Consider the following 24,559-nt stretch of genomic DNA (forward strand, 5'->3'; position numbering starts at 1 on the left):
TAAGTGTTGGGCGAGATCGTTTTTAAGGCAACTGGTATCTCCTTGCTCATGTCTTCTGCTACGGTTGTCGAGCTTGCAGGGCGTGCCCTTCAACAAGCAGAGCTTCTTGGTTTTCCTTGCATTATGTTTGCTTGTTGTATGGTGGTGTAATTGTGTTCTATATACCCATGTATCTTTTAGCCATTGGTCTTTCTTCCTGTTTCAGTTAGGTGATGATGTTGGCTCTGATCCTGACTGGTTGATGGCGTCGTTAATTCAAAGCCGTCTCGTCTCTATCCTTTTCTCTAAGAAAATCCATTCCATTGGAATAGTTGTATGATAAGTTGGTGGTTGACAACATAATCATATTTACCAACAAACTAGCATAAACCCTATTGGAGATGCTCTAAGCGAGGGAGAAACGGCCTAAAAATTGCCTTAGTTAAGGTCAAACGACTTCGACCAGACGCAAACGGAACGGAATTTCACTCAGTTCTTGAACTGCATCCAAAAGTAGTGAAATTAAACAACGTCCGAGAATTCGACTAGTATGTAATATCACTACTTTGCCATGCTTAAGCATTGGAGATTTTCTTTGGTCCCCCCCCCCCTTTCTTTCGTTTATCAATCTAATGCTCCATCACTGTCAGCATACATCAGCACATGTATGAAGGAGAGAATGGATAAGCAAGTAAAGGTGGCAGCTCTTTCAAATAAATAATTAAATATAGGTGACAGGTTCCTGTTATTTATCAGACATATACTCCCTCCATTCCTAAATATAACTCTTTTTAGAAATGATTGAATCTACACTCTAAAATATGTCTACATACATCCGTATGTTGTAGTCCATTTGAAATGTCTAAAAAGACTTACATTTAGGAACGGAGAGAGTACTTATGTTATACAATGGCAGCATGGTAACGCTGCTTACATTTCTTTCGTCAGCTTAGTTCATGATATCTACGGAGTATTAGCTTTGAACATGCTTTACATTTTGACTTGTGCAACTTCCTAGAAATGATTGATTGCCTGATCTCTAAATCTCTAAGCCTGTCGATATGTCCTTAACTTTTACTACGAAATATAATTTTCTGTACTTTTGACAGTTTGACCTGACCAACTTCTTTCAGCTGGCGTCACAAGCATATGTATATTCTTTTCTGCTCTTCACTGGCTATTCCATTTACAGTTACTCTTGCATTGACTAGATAAAACAAATTCATAGTAGGAACGCGTGAATTTTACAGGAATCTGACGAGAAAAAGGACGCCATTCCCAAATTCCAAATGAGCCCCAAGGGGGCAACTTAGACAGAATTCAGAGACGGAAGCTTTCGCCTAACAGAATAGTCAGTAGCAAGCAACAGCATGTTTTGTGTGACCAAAACACCCTAAAAGCATGTTCTACTTCTGTTCAGGTAGTACCTTGGAAGGACAAGTCACAGTTAAATACCGTTGGTGCAGTAAAATACAGTAAATAAACAAAGACTGCTAATGGAAAGGAAACATGCAGCGGCACATGAAAAAAACGACTCCCTTTGCACAATGTTGCAAAAAATATAGAATATATAGTAGTATATCTTTAGTAAATAAGAAGCAGGAGCTCAAATTCGAGTATACTGCAACATGGCAAACATACTTGATACCAGTGGAAAAATGTGCAGACTGAATGGTGCAAGTACTCTTTGAAAGATTAGTATCGGTCATCTCAAGTGACCTCAGCGCATAAAAACAAAGCATGTCTTGGCCTATCAAGTCAGGGTGATATCGAGTAAATGTAAAACCGACCAGGCAAGTTATCAAAAAGATATACAAAATGCGTGCACCTAAACGACGAGCTAGCTTTAAATAAATGCACGGTGTCCAGGTTCCTTGTCTCACTTGGTCTTCTGCCAATCCATAAGAATACCATATATACCAACATCACACATGTAAAAAACACTCAAGGGCATGTTTGGAATGCAGGAATTGACAAAAAAGTTGTGTTTCAGTATTTTCCATCTTGCTTGCTCGTTCTCAGACTAAACTAAATGTTATATGTAGGTAATAAAATTGAATGAATACCAACCTATGGACATTAAAATCTACTTTGTAACTTTTGTAGTTAATTTCCTCATCATTTTCTCTAAGAAGAGATTTACAAAAAAAAAGGTCTCAAGGTCTCTCCAGAAGACATCCATACCTATGGGGTGTTCTCTGTGATATCAATTCGTCCTTGCATATAAAACTGCAACCAGTGCTCAAAGCACTTGGCAGAGCGCTGAGGGAGCTGCTTACACTTGGAAGTGGGGAAGGGCATCGTCCATCCATCTCCATGGCAACACGGCCGGGCCCTTTGACTGAATGGCCATGGCAGTGGATGGGAAGCTTCAAGGTATGATATCTTGTTAGCTTTTCATGTGTTCCTTTCTGGTGTTCGTTCTGGGTTCAGAAATTAAGCCAATGACACGACCTTAATGAAGAAGCAACAGAACTTCATTTGTGTTCAACTCATATTATTCCTATCCATCAGTACTTACGTTCTTAACCTGATGCCCTATCCATGCACACAGTACCTGGTCTTGGCGCCTGCGGCGTTGCACACTGCGCACAGGGTGGTCACCAAGGGGTGGGGGGACATGAGCCTGGCATACGCCGCCATGTTACCAGCTCTGCTTCTGAGGATGATCCATAACCAAATCTGGATCAGCTTGTCTCGCCACCAGACCGCACGCAGGAAGCACATCATCGTCGACCGTGGACTTGAATTCGACCAGGTGGACCGGGAGAGTTCCTGGTAAGTCTCCACCATAATCACACATGTGCAGATATCTTGTAATGACAAGTAATCCTTGCCGTTCTGTACAGGGATGACCAGATCATCTTCAATGGGCTGTTCTTCTACCTGGCCTACGCAGCCGTCCCGAATGTCAGTCGCATGCCGGTGTGGAGAACAGACGGAGCCATCATCACCGCCTTGCTTCACATAGGACCTGTCGAGTTCCTGTACTACTGGTTCCACAGGGCGCTGCACCACCATTTCCTCTACTCTCGCTACCACTCACACCACCACGCCTCCATCGTCACAGAGCCCATAACCTGTAAGTAATAGCATTCAGAGTAACTTAAGCACAAACAGTGGATCCCACAAAAACCAGTTTCATTACCTTAGTGGCACTGCTCAAGGAATCCAAGAGCTTTGCATAAGAAAAAAGAATGATCACATATGAACCGGGACATATTTACATCCGAAAAAAGGCGCGTGCAAGTCTTTTGCGCCTTCTCGGGCGTACTTCTTCTAATACAAACGACATGCTCTTTGATGTGTGCTTGAGAAAAAAAAACTCTAAAGCTTGTTATGTTCACAATTAGTGTTTCTTCTTTAAATTTTTTTTTAGTGTTTCTGTCTTGAATTCTAACACAAACTTTACCTTATAATTGGCAGCTGTCATCCATCCATTTGCTGAACACGTGGTTTATTTCCTGCTATTTTCGATCCCCATGATGACACCAATTTTTATGGGGTGTGGTTCTGTCCTGGCTGTTGTCTTGTACATCACGTACATCGACTTCATGAACAATATGGGGCACTGCAATTTTGAGCTGGTGCCAAAGCGCGTCTTCCATGTCTTCCCTGCTCTCAAGTACCTCATGTACACTCCCTCGTAAGTGTAATATCTTCACAGCAAAACTTACCATCTCGTCCAGATGATGAGACTTGGGCTAATGAATTCTTACTCAAAGCTGACTAGTGGATTCTATGCACAAGAAGTCAAAATGGTTAGCCATAGCTTCATAGAACCACGGACAAAATTATTTACCGTTATTTTGTCCAACATTTTCACAGGTTTCATTCTCTACATCATACACAGTTTCGTACAAACTACTCGTTGTTCATGCCGTTCTATGACTACATATACAACACCATGGACAACTCAACTGACGAGCTGTATGAGAGAGCACTGAAAGGAACAGAAGAAACACCAGATCTTGTCCACTTGACGCATATGACCAACTTGCGATCGACTTATCATCTTAGGGTTGGGATTGCCTCTATAGCCTCCAGACCATCGGAAAGCCCTGTATGGTATATGTGGATGATATGGCCAGTGGCATGGCTGTCAATGGTACTGGCATGGGTTTATGGATCTTCTGCGTTTGTCGTTGAAAATCACACACTGAAGAAGTTCAAGATGCAAACATGGGCAATACCAAGATACAACTTCCATGTAATGGGTTTTTGGTTCTGTGTGAGTCATATGGTTTAACAGTTTCGCAGGCTGCTAACATCTTATTCCTGTCCAGTATGGCTTGATTTGGGAGAGAGAATCCATCAACGGCTTAATTGAGAAGGCAATACTAGATGCTGATGGAAGAGGGGTCAGAGTGCTCAGTCTAGGACTGTTAAATCAGGCATGACGGCCATACTTTTCTCACATAATTCCCTATCTGTACTTGCTTTCACATGGCACTTAACTTCTGATCTGATTAGAACATATTCACACACATTGGCAAAACGGATGTAGGGACAACCTTTTGATTACTTCTAACTAGTATATGGATTAATAGGGTATTTTAACAAAAGTGTTGCCAAAGTTTAGTGCACAGCACACACACAAACTGGGCAGGGAAAAGAGTTAATCCCTTGTTGCTGGTACAGGCAAAACAACTCAATGGAGGTGGTGAATTATTTACAAAAAAATATCCAAAATTAAGAGTTCGACTTGTTGATGGAAGTGGCTTAGCAACTGCAGTGGTGCTCAAGAGCATCCCTTTAGATACAAAGCAGGTTTTTCTTTGTGGAAGCAGTTCTAAGGTAGCCCACGCCACAGCTACAGCTTTATGTGAGAGAGGTGTCCAGGTACCCATCCGGCTGCTCTTTTCTTGAATTCATTTGTTAGCTCATATTATGTCCATTAAAAATATTGGCTCTAATTGTACTCCAAATATTGCAACACTCAATTTTGTGTGTAGGTAATCATGAACCAAAAGAAGGAATATGACATGCTCAAGTTGCGAGTTCCAGAGAGCAGCACTGGCTATCTGAAATTCTCCAGTGATGAAATACCCCAGGTAAAAGTTATCTGGAAACAGGGATCGGAACCCCAAATGGAAGTGGTGAATTATTCACATAATTTTGGTTGTTAACATAGTATTGCTATATCACCCACCAACAAATGATAAGAAATTACTCGGAAGACCAATGTAACTAGCATAGTAAAGATAAGAAATAACTAAAGGAGCAACGATAAGCAGAGTATTCATGATTACTCCTTCACTACAACAGATCTGGATAGGAGATATCATAGACGATAAGCAACAACGGAGGGCACCAAGTGGAACAATATTTATTCCTACATCACAGTTTCCCCTTAAGAAGACACGCAAGGATTGCACCTACCTGGGTAGCCCAGCAATGAAGATCCCGGAGACAATGCAGAACGTTCACACCTGTGAGGTACTGACAATATGTTATCATTACCTGTTTGAGTAAATTTTGAGCTAAGCAAAATACGACTATTTAATGTACACAAACTGCTTACCTAACATTTGAATAGGCCTAGATAGTGTGATCCACACTGACATGTGTTGCTACTCGCCATGTGAACAGAATTGGCTTCCAAGAAGGGTGATGAGCGCATGGCGCATTGCCGCGATAATACATGCTCAGGAAGGTTGGAACATGCATGAGTGCGGAGATGATATGATGGACATCGAAAAGGTTTGGTCGGCAGCTATTAGGCATGGATTCATTCCTCTGTCAAAGGCTTGATTCTTCTGAATCCTGGCAGAAATGTTACTCGGCAATGATGCAAAGTTAAGATTCAGTGTTAAAAGAATAAGGAGTGTCAGATATGCTTATCAGCTTGCTAGCTTCATCGAGCAGGGTCCGCATATATCTAGATAGAAAGCCATAAGTGTGATATCCATACTACTCATAGGTATATACTGTATGTATGAGTAATCAACTTGTAGAAAATTATCAAAGCAATCATCAGACTATCGTGATCTTCAGAGATAAAATCAAGCAGTGTAGGAATGACGTAAGCTGGAGAGAGGTCCAGTGACTTCAGGTTTTCTCAGCCTTTGTGGTTCCTCTACATTTATAGAAAGGGGCACATGGCAGTGGTTTGGTGCCCTAACTAGATGGTGTGTGCACAATCTTTGTAAATAACACGGACGCATGGGTAGACCAGCGATATGAGGCAAGAGCGAGGATGAGGGATAGGTGAACCTACAGCCAGTCGCTCTGAATGCACACCCTCGCTCTAGGCGCCGCCCATCGAAGCATGAAGGAAACTTCTTATTTGAGACCTGAAAGGAGTTTTCTTCTACAGCAGATGAGAAAGGAGTCTTTTAGAGGGTATAAACTAGAAACAAAACCATCATGTTGAGGGCACCTATGTCACATAACCGGCACTTTTCGTAAAATTTTCAAGTTTGGAACACACCATAACAAATAACACCGAGGATTTTGACAGTGGAACTGACATGCTGGACTGGCACGTCAGAACCTACATGGCATGATTACGTGGACACTGTGCTGAGCTACGAGTGGACCCCATCTGACAGCTTTCTTGTACCCCATATCTTCTCCTTTCTTCTCCCTTTTACCCTCTTTCTATTTCTCTCTATCTAGAAATCCGTTCTATGTGCACAAACCCACTATTGTGATGCAAATGCTAGTGCTGGTGGGCACCTTGCCGGAGGCCTGGGCACCTCGGTCACCACCAGCTTTGAGCCTTTGATGTGCCATCATCCTAGCTTACAGCAGGTGGCGAGAGATGGAGGATATGTCTGCGGAGTGGGGTTCCTGGTGTTGATCCACACCTCAAGGTGGCGGCATATGGCCCGCTGGTGGCCGAGATATCATCAGCTCCTATGTCAAAGACTAAACAGTCTGTGGAGAATCATTTACTAGACTCACATGCTAAGCAAGAACGTGCCAATACCCATTTGCGGTCGAAATTCAGTGCAGCCCATGCTTCCTTGGACATTCTATTGAACACGGCTAACATTGACTTGTAAATTATCCTAGAAGTGATTGATCTTTAAGATTTGGCGGTCTGTCCTTAATTTTACGGTAATGCTAACTGGCGAACGTTCGTTGGGAAGGAACTCCCAGCAAACGCCCTCGCAGCCGTTTGATCGAGATCAAATGATGGCAGTTTTGGGGAAAAATTGCCTTCTCTAAGAAGAAATTGACATGCTAGTCTGAAGAAATTGCCACCCCCTACAACTAAAATTGCCATCGAAATCGTTCGCAATTGCCATCCTTCCCAGCGAACGTTCGCCAGCTAAGAGGGTCCTTATTTTATCAAGTATAGTACTCCCTCCGTTCCTTTATATAAGGCTGAACGAGGGCATGTTTGACCGAGTTTATAGAAAAATATATTAATATTCACGATACAAAATTTATATCATTTGATCCATCATGAAAAGTAGTTTCATATTTTATCTAATAGGTATTACAGATGCTGTTATTTTATTCTATAATCTTGGTCAAATATTCTAAGGGTCTGTCTAGAACTCAGTCGATTGAGACTTAACGAAGTCTCAGTCGAGTGACGTCAGTGTAGTTGTTTTTGCTGCAAGCGGCATGGCTTGATGCTACAAATGATGATGAAAAGAGTTGCGACGGTTTTGCAAACAACGGCAACTGATGATGCAACAGGTGTGACTAAAATGCTACAACCGTCAATGACGGATGTTACAACCGGTGAAACGATGTGCTACAATCGATGAGCGACAACATGCTACAAACAACAAGACGGATGCTGCAACTGATAGGGAAAAAAGTTGCAAACGTTGGGACAAAATGTTGCAAGATCGACTGTTAAATCTCAATCGACTGAGTTTTAGCAAGCCCGATATTCTAATGGCTGACTTACACGGAAAACAATACGCCTTATATTGTGGAACGGAGGAAGTAGTAAATAAGTTTCTGTACATTCACAGTTTGACTTGACTAACTTGCTTACACAAATTGCAGCTCATGTCACACGCGCATGTTTATTAATTACTCCCTCCGTTCCTAAATATAAGTCTTTGTAGGAATTTCATTATGGACCACATAGTGAGCAAAATGAATGGATCTACACTCTAAAATGCATCTATATACATCCGTACGTGGTTCATAGTGAAATTCCTACAAAGACTTATATTTAGGAACGGAGGGAGTATCATTTTGTTCCCACCTGACTACATCATTTCATGTTTCTGTTTTTTTCTATCATTTACGTTTAGTCTCTCTTGAATTGACCAGAAAGATAAAATTCATAATCAGAAAGCGTGAATCGCATGAATGACAAAGGACCCACATCCCAAATTCCAAAATGAAGCCCAAGAAGGCAATATAAGAAGAATAGGAGACAGGAGCCAAAGTAACACAAATGCCAATAGCAAGCAACAGCATGTTTTGTGTGATCGGACGCACTAAAAAAGCATGTTTCATGATTTGGATTTGAGTATTTCTGCCTAGAATGTACCTTCCAAGGCAAGCCACAGAAAAATACAGTTGGGGAAGTAGATACTGTGAAGAAATAAAGACTGGTAATGGGAACGGAAACATGCATGGGCGCATGAAAAAAATGACTTATTTACACAATATTGCAAGAACATATTGTACAACCGTCCATGCATATAAAAATGCAACCGGAGCTTGAAGTTCGTAGCAGAGCTTGCTTGCTGAGGGAGCTGCTTACCTTGGAAGAGAGGAAAGTGGTCGTGCATCCATTACCATGGCAGCACAGCCGGGCCCTTTGACCCAATGGCCATGGCACTGGATGGGCAGCTTCAAGGTATGTCACATCTTGTCTGCACTTTACGTGCTACTGTCTGTTTGGAGTTCCTCTCTGATATTTGTTTTTGGTTCAGAAAAGTAGGACATAATGTTTTATTTTATCTAGCTAAATTCATGTTCACAAATTTAGGAACATCGTATGATTGAGCGACCAAAAAATAAACTAACTACTTCAATGAGGTCATTCATATATTTATATATTTCCTTCAAAAAGTATGCATTAAAATAAAGTTTTATACGCACCATAATGTCCCAGTACTGAAGCCAAGTGGAACAGGAATTGCAGTAAAAGTTGCATGTCGCAGTGAACACTCAAGACTATTCTGTTATCAATTAAATAAAACTACCCTGTATTTTGAATTGTAAATAGTATATTCTAGCATAAGCGTTCCAGTCCCATGTTGCTGATTCCCTGAGTACTTTTCAGTTTTTCACATTATCCAGAAAAACTGCTTCAAGAAGAACGATGGAAGTAAACTATATTACCATTCTATTATGCTCTGACTCATTTAAAAACACACACAAGAAAGATAGAGAGGAAGGGGACCTTTGACAAATTCCTTTGCATGCTTCTTGCACGGTGGATAGCGACCAGAGTATGATAACATAGGCACCGGTAAAATCCCTGATAGCAGCAATCAAATCATAAAGATGTATTGCTGGGCAGCTCATGCCATTCTCATGAAACCTTGAACCGTTTGCATTCATTGGCCTTGTGATCCTAATATGAACCACCGACAATAGCTTTACTTTTCACGTAGTTCACGTACATAATAACCAACTAAATGGACATACACAAACCTCCTTTTCTCTTCAAAACGTAGAAGTTTTCAAGCTTGAAGCCACGGCAATAGCTTCCGAACAATCAAAGATCTGATTACCACCTGCTATACACCGCTGATTAATTCCCATCCCTCAATGTCACATGATACTCTAACCATGCACTGCAAGCAGTACCTGGTCTTCGCACCTGCGGCATTGCACACTGCGCACAGGGTGGTCACCAGTGGGTGGGGAGACATGGATACAGCATACGCCGCCATGCTACCAGCTCTGCTTCTGAGGATGATCCACAACCAGATCTGGATCAGCTTGTCTCGCCACCAAACCGCACGCAGGAAGCACATCATCGTTGACCGCGGTCTTGAATTCGAGCAGGTGGACCGGGAGAGATCCTGGTAAGTCATATATGCGCACATCCTGCTATTCACTTCTATCACACTCAAATTAACTGGCACATACCTGAAATACAATGGTCCATCACAATCGAATGCTAAAATATGCTATCTGTGTGTAATGCTAAGTTGTCCTTACCACTCTGTACAGGGATGACCAGATCATCCTCTCTGGGCTGTTCTTCTACTTGGGTTATGCAGCCATACCGAGTGCCAGATTCATGCCAATGTGGGAAACAAAGGGAGCCATCATCATGGCGTTGCTTCACATAGGACCTGTTGAGTTTCTCTACTACTGGTTCCACAGGGCGCTGCACCACCATTTCCTCTACTCTCGCTACCACTCACACCACCATGCCTCCATCGTCACAGAGCCCATAACCTGTAAGTAGTAGCATTCAGAATAGAGGGTTAACATGATGATGAATAGTTCCACCATCTTTAAGAACAAACAGTGGACCACACACAAAAAAGCATTTCATCACTAGTGGCATTAAGTTCACAAGTGTCTAGATTATGCATAGCAAACAATTTGGCCAATTTGTGATATAAAAACTGACAAAACCACTATTTTTTTAAGATAAGTGACATCTGAAAGCATCTGCACATGTTACAATATCCATTCTGATTCCAGGAGCATAAGGAATTCAAAGCATAGATATGTCCAAAGAAAAACATAGAAGTCTCATGGACAACATTCTGAGACTAAAAATATTGTTCGGAAATAAGGTGTTACCATCTTGGTCTTTCCAAAAAAAAAATCCAGTTCAGATTTCTCTACATGTTCTATTGCTTAATGAATCGCCAAGTGCTTGCTACGTTAACAATTAGTGTTCTGTTTTGCAGAAAGCTTGTTGATGTGGTATTTATGAAGCTAATGCACAACTCTCTTTTAACCTAATGAAATTTTACCATATGATTGGCAGCTGTCGTTCATCCATTTGCTGAAATCTTAGCTTACTTCCTCTTATTCTCGATCCCCATGCTGATACCAATTTTTATGGGATATGGTTCTATCCTGGGCATTGTCCTATACCTGGCTTACATCGACTTCATGAATAATATGGGACACTGCAATTTTGAGATGCTCCCAAAGTGGATCTTCCAAGTTTTCCCTCCTCTAAAGTATCTCATGTATACTCCATCGTAAGTACAAACATTTTAAGCTCAACCTTACAATCATGTTAACATGCAATTAGGTGATAGAATTTGGGTCCCTTATATTCTTAACAAAATTTACCGGTCGATTCTACAAACAATGCACAAAAAGTTAAAATGGTTAGTCATAGCTTCATAAAACTACAAACCTAATTATTCAAAGGTATTTTTCACATCTCCACAGGTATCATTCTCTCCATCATACACAGTTTCGTACAAACTACTCATTGTTTATGCCGTTCTATGACTACATATACAACACCATGGACAAGTCAACTGACGAGCTGTATGAGAGAACACTGATTGGAAAAGAGGAAACACCAGATGTTGTTCACTTGACGCATATGACCACCTTGCAATCAACTTATCATCTAAGGGTTGGGATTGCCTCTATAGCCTCTAAACCCTCAGATAACCCTGTATGGTATATGTGGATGATATGGCCAATGGCATGGCTGTCAATGGTACTGGCATGGGTTTATGGATCCGCTGCATTTGTCGTCGAAAGTCTCAAACTGAAGAAGTTCAAGATGCAAACATGGGTGATACCAAGATACAACTTCCAAGTAATTGGTTTTCCGCGTTGTATGAATCTTATGGCTTAATAGTTGCAAATTGATAGGATTTTCTCCATGTGCAGTATGGCCTGATTAGGGAGAGGGAATCCATCAACAAGTTAATTGAGATGGCAATATTAGATGCGGATGGAAGAGGGGTCAAAGTGCTCAGTCTTGGACTCTTAAATCAGGCATGATGACCGAACTTTTCTTGCGCAACTCCCTCTTTGTACTTGCTTCCACATGACACTAGCTTCTGATGCATGTTAAGTGACATGTTGCAAAAAGTCAAACACATTCTAATTTCACACAAATGGTCAGCACAAAGATATTAAACCTCGTATTCTTGGCTCCAGGCAAAACAACTCAATGGAAGTGGTGAACTATTTACACATAAATATTCAAAATTAGGAGTTCGACTTGTTGATGGAAGTGGCTTAGCAACAGCAGTTGTTCTCAAGAGCATTCCTTCAGATACAAAGCGAGTTTTTCTCTGTGGAGGCAGTTCTAAGGTAGAACAAGCAATAGCTACAGCATTATGCGAAAGAGGTGTCCAGGTACCTATCAGCCTGCTATTTTTGTTGATTTCGTTTAGCAGCTCACTTTTTGTATGAATTGATCTCACTCTATATGCAATTTTGTGTAGGTAATCATGAATCAAAAGAAGGAATATGACATGCTCAAGTTGCGACTTCCAGATACCAGTATTGCCTATCTGAAATTCTCCAGTGATGAAACACCACAGGTAAAAGTTATCCGGGGAAAGGGATGAAAATCGTCAAGAAGCTTCCTAGAGTGGATATATCATAAGTGGGGGTATAACTAGTAGAGATATTAGACCTGACTGTGAATGCTTCTATAAACCTTGTCGAACTAATTCACCCAATTTTTTTTGGCGGAAAACAGTAGCAGTGTAGCACACATTATGCTGTAGTATCATCTACCAGCAAATGACAAGAAATTACACTCTAAATCTATGTAGCTAGCAAAATAGGAACAAACACTCTGAAAAGCAATATACTCAATGACTACTTCTTCACTGCTACAGATCTGGATAGGAGATATCATAGATGATAAGCAACAAATGGGGGCACCAAAAGGAGCAACTTTTATTCCTACATCACAGTTTCCCCTTAAAAAGATACGCAAGGATTGCACTTACTTGAGCAACCCTGCAATGAAGATCCCAGAGGCAATGCAGAATGTCCACACCTGTGAGGTATTAATGAAATGTTCTCATTACGTTGTTCTGTAATTTTGAGAAAGGCGAAATAGGATCTTTTGACATACGCAACTCCCTATCCAAGACTGAAACAGATAATGTGATTGACACTGACATGTGCTTCTACTCCCTTTTTATGAACAGAATTGGCTTCCAAGAAGGGTGATGAGCGCATGGCGCGTTGCTGGAATGGTACATGCACTAGAAGGTTGGGACATGCACGAGTGCGGAGATGATATGATGGACATCGAGAAGGTCTGGTCGGCAGCTGTTAAGCACGGATTCACTCCTCTGTCTAAAGAGTAAAGCCTGATTCTTCTGAATCCTGGCAGATATGTTACTCAATAATGATGCGAATCTGAGGTTCAGTGTTATGGGGCGTCAGATAAGCCTAGTTGCTTACTAGCTTCAGTGAGCAGGGTTCGCATATGTCTGTATAGAAATCCCTGAGCACGGTATCGATGGTTGAGTACTACAGTATCTTATACAGTACTATACATGAATAAATGAATTACTAACTCGCAGGAACTCATTAAAGCATGTGCCGCATTATCAGTGATATTCAGAGGGGGGCATTCGAACTATGTACATGGCCATGGAATGAGGCAAGTCGAAGAGAGATCCAACGCACCTCGGTTTTTTCGGTTGGCCTGGGGCGTGGTTGCAGGCCCGGCCCAGCACAGCCGTAAACGGGCCTGGCACGCCACATTAACTGAAATGGGCAGGCCGACACAACACGTGTGTAGGCTGGCCCATGTGCTTTTTTGACCTTTGGTTATTTTTGCGAAATCACTAATTAAGGGGTACTCCTTTCAAAGATCACTTCCACCTCCTCAGGTTGCGACAAGTGACGCACTGCATGCGCGCCACTTGCCGCAACCTGTGAGTTTTCCTTTTTTTTCCATTCATCCGTTTATTCAAAACGTTTTATCTCTTAAATCGTGCTTTCAAATCTTGAACCGTTTTCACCATTGGATTTCTCACGTCGAGATCTTTAAAATTAGATCCCATGTTGATAGGTTTTGACGAACTTCTTTTACACAAAAAAAAACGATAAGAACCGGACAGAAAATCTGAACCGGGAGCACTTTTTTTTTCCTTTTTGAAAGAGGCACGACCGTGCTTCTCGTGGAAGCAAAATCATGCCTCTCCTGAAAGAAAAAGAAGCATGACCGTGCCTCTCGTGAAAGCAAAAATGTGCCTCTCGTGAAAAAAAAGAAAATGTTTTTTTTTCATTTTCGAGAGGCACGGCCGTGCCTCTCGCGGAAGCAAAACGTGCCTCTCGTGAAAGGAAAAAAAACAAAAAAAATTCTTTTTCCGTTTTCGAGAGGCATGCCCATGCCTCTTGTGGGAAAAAATAAATAAAAAACGTGTTTTTTTCCGTTTCTGAGAGGCATGGCCGTGCCTCTCACGGAAGAAAAAATAAATAAATAACGCGTTTTTTTCGTTTCCGAGAGGCATAGCCGGGCCTCTCGCTAAAGCAAAAATTTGCCTCTTGCACAAAAAAAATTAATTATTTTTTGGTCCAAAAGCTAAGGAAGACCGATAAAAAACCAAAAGATCAAAAAAAAGGAAAATCGTTTTAAAAGCCAAAAATGGGTGCGGAAAAATAAAAAAATCTGAAGAAAACGCCCAGAATGTGACAAGTGGCGGCGGCTAAGAGCGCGTCAAGTGGCACGCTCACAGCCCACCCCTAGGAGCACTCGCCAACTAGTTGGTCTCTTGTTTTCGGCCTTTGAGTTGTTTTTGGCCTTTTGGGGCAATAGCCTCGTAAAAATTAGGAAAACAATTAAATGGGTCGTGCCATGCGATAAGCGAGCCTCTCCTCGGCGGACGAGCATGACACACGTCGTGCCACGGGACAGGCACGGGAGGTTTAGTCCTATGTCGAGTTGGGCCCATGACGTGCCGGGCACGCAAGCTAACATGTCGACCCATGAAATTTGGCCCGATCAGATATCTATAGTTGCAATACTTATTTCAACTATAAGGCCATCTCCAATTCTTGTATGGCAAGCCGTTTGTAAAATCCGTCGTATGGATTGTGTTATGTGTGGCAGAGAATAAATGAGGAGAGAGGGGTGTTGTATGCATTTGAACCAACACCCCTTGACAAATGTAAAGAGGGAGGAAGGTTATTTATTAATTTATTTTTCACTAGACAACTTACATACTAGTATATTTTATTTTATGCGTAAAGCCTAAGACCATATATTAGGCTTCACATGACCTTACAGATGCACTCACGCAGAAAAAAAATTACACTCAAAGCCTTAGGCTTGCAGAAGTCTTCTTCCTCCTGCACCCACCGGCGGTGCGCCGTGAGCATAGCTCGATGCCGTCTCAGGGCCTCGCCTCAGCGGAGCAAACTTTTTGACACACATGAGCTTGTAGAAGCACCGAACGAAAAGTCATCGATGCACTTTAGAGAAAATTGCCGACCTGGAGAAGAAAACACCGATAAGGGTCTATAGAAACTCTAAAGTCCACGACAACCTTCCGAATCTAGATAGATTCACCTGAAATCTAAATTGAGCGGGTCCCAAAAGACCCGTCGGAGACACAAGATCACAAGCCCTATGACGGTGATAAGCACATGATGAGGACATCGATACCATTGTTGCATTCACAGCCCCTGCTGCTATACATACTGGACCAATTACTAGAGCTCGCGCGCGCTAATTGAATTACCAGGTGCTTTCATTTCTTGGTAACGGTTCTAACACTACTAGGAAAAGGCCTACTAGTGGCGCACCAGTTTTGCCTACTAATGGCGCACTACTGGTGCGCCACTAGTACCACGCCACTAGTATTATATACTAATGGCGCACCACGCCGTGCGCCATTAGTATAGACCAACATGCGCCATTAGTATCTGGCATACTAATGGCGCACCGTGGGGTGATGCGCCATTAGTATGAATATTAGGTTTTTTTTTACTTTTTTGATTTTTGCACAGATTGCAAAATATATTATTGGACAGAATATAGACAGCACCACACAGCAAGAGCAGATTCATCGAATACAATAGAAGATTAGTCTCCGAATACAATTCATCATATTAGTCTCTGAATTCAAAAGACCGAACAAAGATATAACATTACAAGTCTCGAGACCGCGAGTAGCGAGTTTGTCGGAAGTAATACTAATCCTAACAAGTCCTACTAATCATCATCATACAACTTCTACTCGTTATTAATAACAAGTTATACGATCATCATCTTGATAGTCACCGAACCAACCCTACTTAATTGTTCTTAGCACATGATTATCAGTATTAGGCAGGACCTAAATACCCTATTTAAGGTAAAATAGCATAAAACAATATAGACCCCGACTCTCCATTATGGAGAATGGAGAACATCCTGTCTCCAATTCTTGCGCTTCGCTTCCTTTTGCTTCCAAGAACCTCCTTACGACTGTCCATACATTTTTTCCATCCTTTGATTTTCATGTCTCCACTTCTTTTAAAAATCTCGTATGGACAGTTGAGATTCGTAGGATGACCTGACTGTATGTTCAAAACATTAAGACTACCTTTCTGATACATCAAATGAGGCACACAATTCTCTGAGATTATCTGTTGAAAAACATAATAATAACTTCATAGTTAGCAATGATGTACTAGTTTTAGAAGTATGCAAAAGATGCACGGATGTCGTAATAGTAAAAATCTTACCAGGGTATCTCCATGGTAGTTACCGTAGTTGAACACATGCACTAGTGGCACGTATTGACCATAATGTTGAGGAGTTTGATTGTGGATATTGTAATTCTCAATGTCAGTACAAAATCCGACCAGATGATTTTTCTCCTTGTAAGTTGTTAATTCGGAGCCATCGGTGTAGTGGGTTTTGTCTACCATCTCCCGCACATTCTTTGAACAATAAAAATAAGCTGTCAACTATTTTGAAATAAACAATATAAATTAGCTAATAACTATGTTTGAGAAACTCACATAGCGGTAGAACTGGAGGCGTATCAACAAGGACCCAAATGTCCATATTGTCTTGGTCGACGTCAGGATTACCAAGATCCATGGTGATAAGCATACCCTCATCAAAACCATACATCTTGCAAAATGCTTCCCAATTTTTGCAACCAAAATGGGTTACGCTCTCAGAATTATACAGATTTACTTCAAAGTCCACATCGTGATGAGTCCTTAGGTGAATTTTCTTTGTTTCAAAAATTTCATGGTCTTCAAAATCCATCATCTCCAAGACATAGCGTCTTGCATGGCATGGGATAAGCTATACTCGAATTGTAAAAGATGAAAATTACACGTTGAAATAGTTGAAGTCATGCTTAATTATGAAAAAAACAATTGTCGTCGTTGTGTACCGTTTCAACTTCGAAGGTCTCCTCGAGCTTAATGCTGAAGCGCCGATCATCGTCCAGGTGAGGCCTGTCGCACAGACCTCGATCGTCGTGGCACCAGCCGCACTCCCCCGGAAGACTTTCGTCGTCCGATGACGACATTTCCTACGTTCATAATTCAAAACTACATCATCTCTTGACATTAGTAATAACTATGAGTTCATATCACACTTCTATATGTATAACACAAGAGGCAGTTGATCCTACTTAATTAAGTACTAAGATACCCAGGCCCATGCATTAGTCGCAAGTACCCCATATGTCCTATTGTTAGCAAAGTCATGCTAAAATTCACGGAAAATTTCAGCATGACCTTTGCTGAAAATAGGACATATGGAGTACCCGAATTTGCCGAAACGGAAGTTAATCGACATTCTGACAAACTCAAGGGCCTCTCGGGGTACCTGCAAAATCATTATCCCACCCCCGCCCCGCTGCAACCCCACAACACCCCACAATATCATCATGACACGATGGTCGGAGACAAAACCCCCCAATATCATCATGACACGATGGTCGGAGACAAAACCCAGCAATATATCTTCTAGCCATGAAACCCTACCCTGATTCTCCTTTCTTCCTCTTTTTTCACTTAAACCTGCAAACATGTAGGGAAAGCAATTAATACAAGGCACAAAAATGGCATGCTATGTAGCCTTAATGCTACAGAACATATGAAATACATGCCAACAATATATATGATATAAACTCCAATAATTTTTTAATAAAACAGTAGCTAAAAAAGTAGCAAGCAAGCAATTCATTTGACTAACTATTTAAGTGTTCTGGACTCCAACAACCACTTTGCAGACAAGCAGGAAAGTGGTTCTTCATGGATAGCTGAAAGTGGTTCTTCCTTGAGGGATGTGTGATCTATGATGGTGCTGTCTTTTTGCTTAATTGGCTTTGCTTAATCCTATGAGGAGCATTGGATTGAAGCAACGACTCAGAACATGTCAAGTGCCTATGCATGCTGCTGCCTATGTAGAAGGCAATCCAACCATCTGGCCTGACTCTCTGACTTAGCCGCCGCCGCACGCACGCCCGCAAGATTAATAGGCCAATGGCCAGGATTACTCCTTCCAGCACCACCTGCAAACACCAAGCTCACCACCCTGCTACTCCATGGACCACATGCTCGGCGCTGACCAAAGGCACAACAACAGCAACAATGGCTCCTACTCTTCTTCCCAGCAGCAACAGCAGCATGATCAGCAACAGGAAAGAGCAACGCCAAGGCAGCAGCAAGCAGCGGCCAAGCAACAAACATCAACAGCAGCAGTAGTGCCAAGCAACGAACATCAACAACAGCAGTAGTGCAGTCAACAGAGCAACAACAGCAGCGGGGGCAGCGCGACAACAGTCAGCACGGGCGCGCGCGAGCGGCAATGGGCGGACAAGCACGGGCGAGGGATGGCCAGGGGCGCGCAGGCGGATGCGTGCCCAAGGGCAGGAGCAGCTGGTAGGGCGGAAGAGGAGCCCGGGGGCACACGGGCCGGCTATGGGGTGAGCGCGAGGTCGACGTCGGCGGCTTACGGTGGCCTATGGAGGCGGATCGAAGGGGGGAACGGTTGAGGGACTCACCGCGGAGATCGTGGAGGCGTAGGAGACCGGGCGGCGGCGCAACGGGTGGGGCGGCGGCGGGTGTGGCAGGAGGCCGAAGGCGATGGACGGGCGGAGGAGGAGGGGGGCTTACGGGCAGAGGAGACCGGGCGGCGGCGCAGTGGGTCGGCGGCGAGGACCGAGATGGCGAGGCGGGGCACGAGGGTCATCGGAGCGGGTGTGGAGCGAGGGGGGGAGTGGAGCGAGGGACGAAGGGATCGGGCGAATTAGCTAGGGGGAAGATTACTAATGGCGCACCCCCTGGCGGTGCGCCATTAGCTAGGGGGGAAAACATAGTAATGGCGCACCTGTGGACAATGTGCCATTACTAGTTTTAACTAGTAATGGCGCACTGTCTACATGATGCGCCATTAGTATGTTTGTAAAAATGAAAAAAAATTGTTACTAGTGGCGCACCATGTATCTAGTGCGCCATTAGTGTCTTCCACACTAATGGCGCACCTGCACATGGTGCACCACTGCTATATTGTAGTGGCGCACCACATGTCAGGTGCGCCATTAGTATCCATTTCATCTATAGCCCTTTTCCTAATAGTGTAATGTTCATGAGAATATGATGCTGCCTAAATTGGATACATTTGTTTTGCTTACAAATGAAGAGCCTAGCTTGGACAAGAAAGATGAACCTTGGAGCAAGTTCAAGCATGGGGATGATGGCATGCGCCAGGGGAACAAGAATGGAGTTTCAAGTGATGATTTCAGAAACTTGAAGCCACCATAATAAGAGCATGAAGGCTTGGACAAAATATACAACATGCCACTTCCTAAATTTCGTCTAGAGGCTATTATAGGTGATGCGTCACCTTATTATTGAGCCAGACCCATGTAATTTCAAAATACTTGAGTATAGGCTATTTTTAGAGGCTGTATGTGTGGGGAAACAACAGTTAGGGTTGGTTTCAGACCCCTCCTTTAAGGTCCACGAAATCCCCCTCTTCCTCCATATATACAGCCCTTAGGGCGCCATTTAGACTTTGGGTTTTGTTTAGATTTAAACTTCGCCATAGCCGCAACTTCTCGTACTTCGTTCATGTTCAACGACCAGACCAAGATGTCACAGCACCCCACCTTCATTAATAAAACTTTCCTCTTATATTCGCAATATCCAGATTGCAATCTCAGTTTCTTGCTTGTTCTTTGTTTGCTCGCGGGAAATAGACCCTCGCGGTCAGGTTGATCGTGCTCCGGCCTAGTCAATAACCCCTCGGAAGTTGGTTTAGCGATTGCTAAGGTGCGACGTCTTCGCACGTTCGTAGTCGGATCGTCAAAGTCGACTCCCACAAAAAACGATAGCTATCTCATCGAAACATCGGGACACCTTTGTCTCTATCAAGTGGTATCAGATTTCCAGGTTGCTTGGTGAGATTTTACAGTTTTTTGTAGTTTAGATCGAGTCTGTTCTTCATACCTACAGTCCACGAAAAAGCCAAAAAAATTAGGGTTAGTTCATCATATCCGAACCAGTCTGAGCCATTGCATAGTCTTTTTAGTATTTTGCTTTGTTGAATTTGCGGTTGCATCATCGTGTCAAGTTGTTGGTCTTAGCGTCCAGTTCTTTAGATTTTTGAGTTCTGTTCATAAGTTGTCACGCCGCCGCCGCCGCACCATCATCATCGCCCCTGCCATATACCACCACCGCTTATCCGCTACTTCTCCGAGTCCATATACCACCACCAATCTGAGTCCATATACCACCACTGATCCGAGTCCATATACCACGACCAATCCGAGTTCATATACTACCACCAATCCGAATCCACATATACCATCGTCATATACCATCACCAGTCCGAGTTCCACCAGATTCATCTCCACCACCAGTCCTAGTCCGAGTCCAGTATTTGTTCCTTTATTTTCGAGTTCTAGAGCACGTGATACTACGAGTCGTGAACAAGTCGGATTCCCCAACTTCCGTGCCACGCGCACAAGAAAAATAGTTCCAGTTTTAAAAAACTAAGTCTGGAAAATTCTGGCTAGGCAGTTTTTAGGCGATTCGTAGACTTTCTCGAAGAAAAAAATTGTTGCGGAGCAAACAAAAGAGAGGAAAAAAGTGCAAAAAAGTGAAAAAAAGGAAAAATAAAAGAGAGATTCAGAGTGTGCTCCTCCCTTTTTTATGTGCAGCGCCATGATTTTGTTAGTGTTCTAGGCTCGCATCTCTAGCATGGTCTAGCCTAGGACCAACACAATACCATCGTTGAGCGTTTATTCAACTTTGCATCTCTGAATTGATTATTGCTGACCCTTTTTCCTACCATATTATAAGCCTTCCCAACTCCACATACATCTACGTCGTGTTTTTGACTCTCCCTGGTAATCCCTCTATCCAAGCTTTGAGAGTTTTGACTACAATGATTGCCGATCGCCACCTGCTTTTGGGTAAGAACTGATAAGAATTTGAGATTTGCTTGATGGATTTGTGACACACTACCACTTTTTAGTAGTCTGTAGGAGCATATCATTGTGTGTTTCTATTGCTGCTAACCATGGCAGGACCACAAGCCGACAAGATTGACTGGGAGAACATGACAAAGAAGGAGCTTCATGATAAATTTCATCAAATGTTGAGTCAACAGGTGGAAGACGTCATGGCCAGCTTTGGAAAGGCACCGGAGAGGATTGATGACGTTGAGGAGACAATTGACACCAAGTTGGATGCCAAGTTCGATGAAGTACTTGCGCGTCTTCCACAACCACCACCTGCATCTGCTACACCATTACAACAACAACGACCACCTCCACGTCGCGAAACAGCCCTCCGCCGAGCGGGCCGTGTTCCTCTTGAGCCAGGACAAAATTCTGGTGCCGCTGCTACTGCCGTTGATGCTTCTGTAGCTCATGCTGCTACTACATAGGTGGAGGGCTATTACGAGGATGAGGTTGATCAAAATCAGAACTACGTGCAACCACCAGCACCACCACCACCAGGTCGACCTCATGCATATAATTGCAACGGTAGGGCTACAACACCACCTTAGGTACGAGATTATGACCATATTCCTAAAATAAAATTGAATATCTCACCATTTGAGGGTAGATACATTCCTGGTGTATATCTTACTTGGGAGTTAGAAACCGAACAACGTTTCACATGCTTACTGTATCCTAAGGATAGACATGTTGCTGCTGCTGCTGTTTGTGAATTCACTAGTTTTGCTTCTATTTGGTGGTCTGAACATTGTAGATTATATCATGATAATATCCCTACTACTTGGGATGCTTTGAAAATTGCTATCCGTACTTGTTGGGTTCCACCATATTATCAACGTGAGTTATTTCAAAAACTGCAGTGTTTGAGACAAGGAAAAAATTCTGTAGAGGAGTATTATCAGGAATTACAAACTGGCATGATTAGATGTGGTATTGTTGAGGATAACGAAGCTATGCTTGAACGTTCTATGGGTGGATTAAATAAAGAGATTCAACCATTTTAGAGTACAAGGAATATAATAATATCACTCGTTTATTCCATCTTGCTTGCAAAGCTAAACGTGAAGTGCAGGATCGACGGGCATTGGCGCAGACTAACTTTACTGCAGGTCAAACTTCATCATGGACACTGCGTGCATCCTCTACTTCCACATGTTCTGCTACACCGACACCACCATTAGCTGCCACCTCCAGCCGTGATACAAGAAATCAGGCACCACCACCACTATCTATCAAGAGCACACCTATCGGGCCTACACAGAGCTCTTCTTCTTCCATGGCATCAACAGGGCACACGAGTGGTATTATTTGTGGTTGTTGTAAGGGGAGAGGTCATTATGCGAGAGAATGCAAATCTCAGCGTGTGATGATTGCTACTAAGGATGGTGGGTATGAGTCTGCTAGTGACTATGATGAGGAGACTTTGGCTCTTATTACAAGTGAAGAACACGGTGGAGATGATTCTGAGCATGGGACACAATACATGGCTACTGAAGACGCTGACATGTATGAAAGTTTAGTTGCTCAACGTGTTTTGAGTGTGCAGGTAACACAAGCTGAGCCAAATCAGAGGCATAATTTGTTCCATACAAAGGGAGTTGTGAAGCAACATTCTGTCCGCGTCATCATTGATGGAGGGAGTTGCAACAACTTGGCTAGCATGGGGATTGTGGAGAAGCTATCTCTCACCACAATACTACATCCACATCCTTACTACATCCAATGGTTCAACAACAACGGCAAGGTTAAGGTAACATGTACTTTTCATGTGCATTTTAGTATCTCTACAAATGTTGATTGTGTGGATTGTGATGTGGTACCCATGCAAGCATGTTCCTTATTACTTGGTAGACCATGGCAATTTGATAAAAAATTCTGTACACCATGGTAGAAACAATCAGTATACTCTTGTTCATAAGGATAAACATATTACTTTGCTTCCTATGGCTCCTGATTCTATTTTGAAAGATGATATTAATAGAGCTAATAAAGCAAAACAGGAGAAAAATAAGAGTGAAAATCAGATTGTGGCAAAAGAATTTGAGCAACAAATGAAGCCTAATAATAAACCATCTAGTGTTGCTTATGAAATTAAATTAAAAAGTTCATGTTTACTTGTCACCAAATCTGATATTGATGAGCTAGATTTCAGCAAATCTGTTTGCTATGCTTTTGTGTGCAAGGAGGCATTATTTTCATTCGGGGACGTGCCTTCCTCTTTGCCTCTTGCTGTCACTAACATTTTGCAGGAGTTCTCTGACGTCTTTCCACAAGATGTGCCACCGGGATTACCACCTATTCGAGGGATTGAGCATTAGATTGACTTAATTTCCGGTGCATCACTACCCAACCATGCACCATACCGTACCAATCCAGAGGAGACGAAGGAGATTATGCATCAAGTACATGAGTTGCTCGACAAAGGTTATATAAACGAATCTCTTAGTCCTTGTGCTATTCCTACTAGACTAGTGCCAAAAAAGGATGGTACATCACGTATGTGTGTTGATTGTAGAGGCATTAATAATATTAGTATTCGTTGTCGTCATCCTATTCCTAGGCTAGATGATATGCTTCATGAATTGAGTGGCTCTACAATATTCTCCAAAGTTGATTTGCGTAGTGGATACCATCAAATTCGTATGAAATTGGGAGATGAATGGAAAACAACATTTAAAACTAAGTTTGGATTATATGAGTGGTCAGTCATGCCTTTTGGGTTAACTAATGCACCTGGTACTTTCATGACATCAATGAACGAAGTTTTACGTGCTTTCATTGGACGATTTGTGGTAGTCTATTTTGATAATATACTGATTTATAGCAGATCTTTGGAGGAACATTTGGAACATTTACGTGCTATTTTTATTGCTCTATGTGATGCATGTTTGTTTGGTACATTTGGAAAGTGCACCTTTTGCGCCGATCGAGTATCTTTTCTTGGCTATGTTGTTACTCCACAGGGAATTAAACTTGAAAAAGCCAAGATTGAAGCTATTGAGAGTTGGCCACAACCCAAAACGGTCACACAAGCGAGGAGTTTTCTTGGTCTCGCTGGATTCTATAGGCGTTTTGTGAGAGATTTCAGCACCATTGCTGAAGGAAATATGCCCTAGAGGCAATAATAAAGTTGTTATTTTATATTTCCTTATATCATGATAAATGTTTATTATTCATGCTAGAATTTTATTAACCGGAAACTTGATACATGTGTGGATACATAGAAAAACACCGTGTCCCTAGTAAGCCTCTAC

General features: G+C 42.4%; 2 protein-coding genes across 2 annotated transcripts; both read left to right on the top strand.

Moving 5' to 3' along the window:
- The first annotated feature begins 2,205 nt into the window (after positions 1 to 2,205).
- On the top strand, positions 2,206 to 5,963 carry LOC125530897 (very-long-chain aldehyde decarbonylase GL1-7-like). Its single transcript, XM_048695314.2, has 10 exons — positions 2,206 to 2,355; positions 2,534 to 2,757; positions 2,829 to 3,061; positions 3,406 to 3,625; positions 3,808 to 4,189; positions 4,266 to 4,373; positions 4,621 to 4,821; positions 4,935 to 5,033; positions 5,248 to 5,418; positions 5,572 to 5,963. The coding sequence occupies exons 1-10, from the start codon at positions 2,296 to 2,298 to the stop codon at positions 5,731 to 5,733; spliced, it is 1,860 nt and encodes a 619-aa protein (XP_048551271.1). The 5' UTR covers positions 2,206 to 2,295; the 3' UTR covers positions 5,734 to 5,963.
- Positions 5,964 to 8,596: 2,633 nt separating this feature from the next.
- LOC125530900 (very-long-chain aldehyde decarbonylase GL1-7) lies at positions 8,597 to 13,393 on the top strand. The gene is made up of 10 exons (XM_048695318.2): positions 8,597 to 8,761; positions 9,718 to 9,941; positions 10,090 to 10,322; positions 10,865 to 11,084; positions 11,281 to 11,662; positions 11,737 to 11,844; positions 12,010 to 12,210; positions 12,300 to 12,398; positions 12,702 to 12,872; positions 13,020 to 13,393. The coding sequence occupies exons 1-10, from the start codon at positions 8,702 to 8,704 to the stop codon at positions 13,179 to 13,181; spliced, it is 1,860 nt and encodes a 619-aa protein (XP_048551275.1). The 5' UTR covers positions 8,597 to 8,701; the 3' UTR covers positions 13,182 to 13,393.
- Positions 13,394 to 24,559: the final 11,166 nt, after the last annotated feature.

The sequence above is a fragment of the Triticum urartu genome, chromosome 2A, assembly GCF_056163025.1.
Source record: "Triticum urartu cultivar PI428250 chromosome 2A, HENAU_Tu73, whole genome shotgun sequence".
NCBI classification, from domain to species: Eukaryota; Viridiplantae; Streptophyta; class Magnoliopsida; order Poales; family Poaceae; genus Triticum; species Triticum urartu.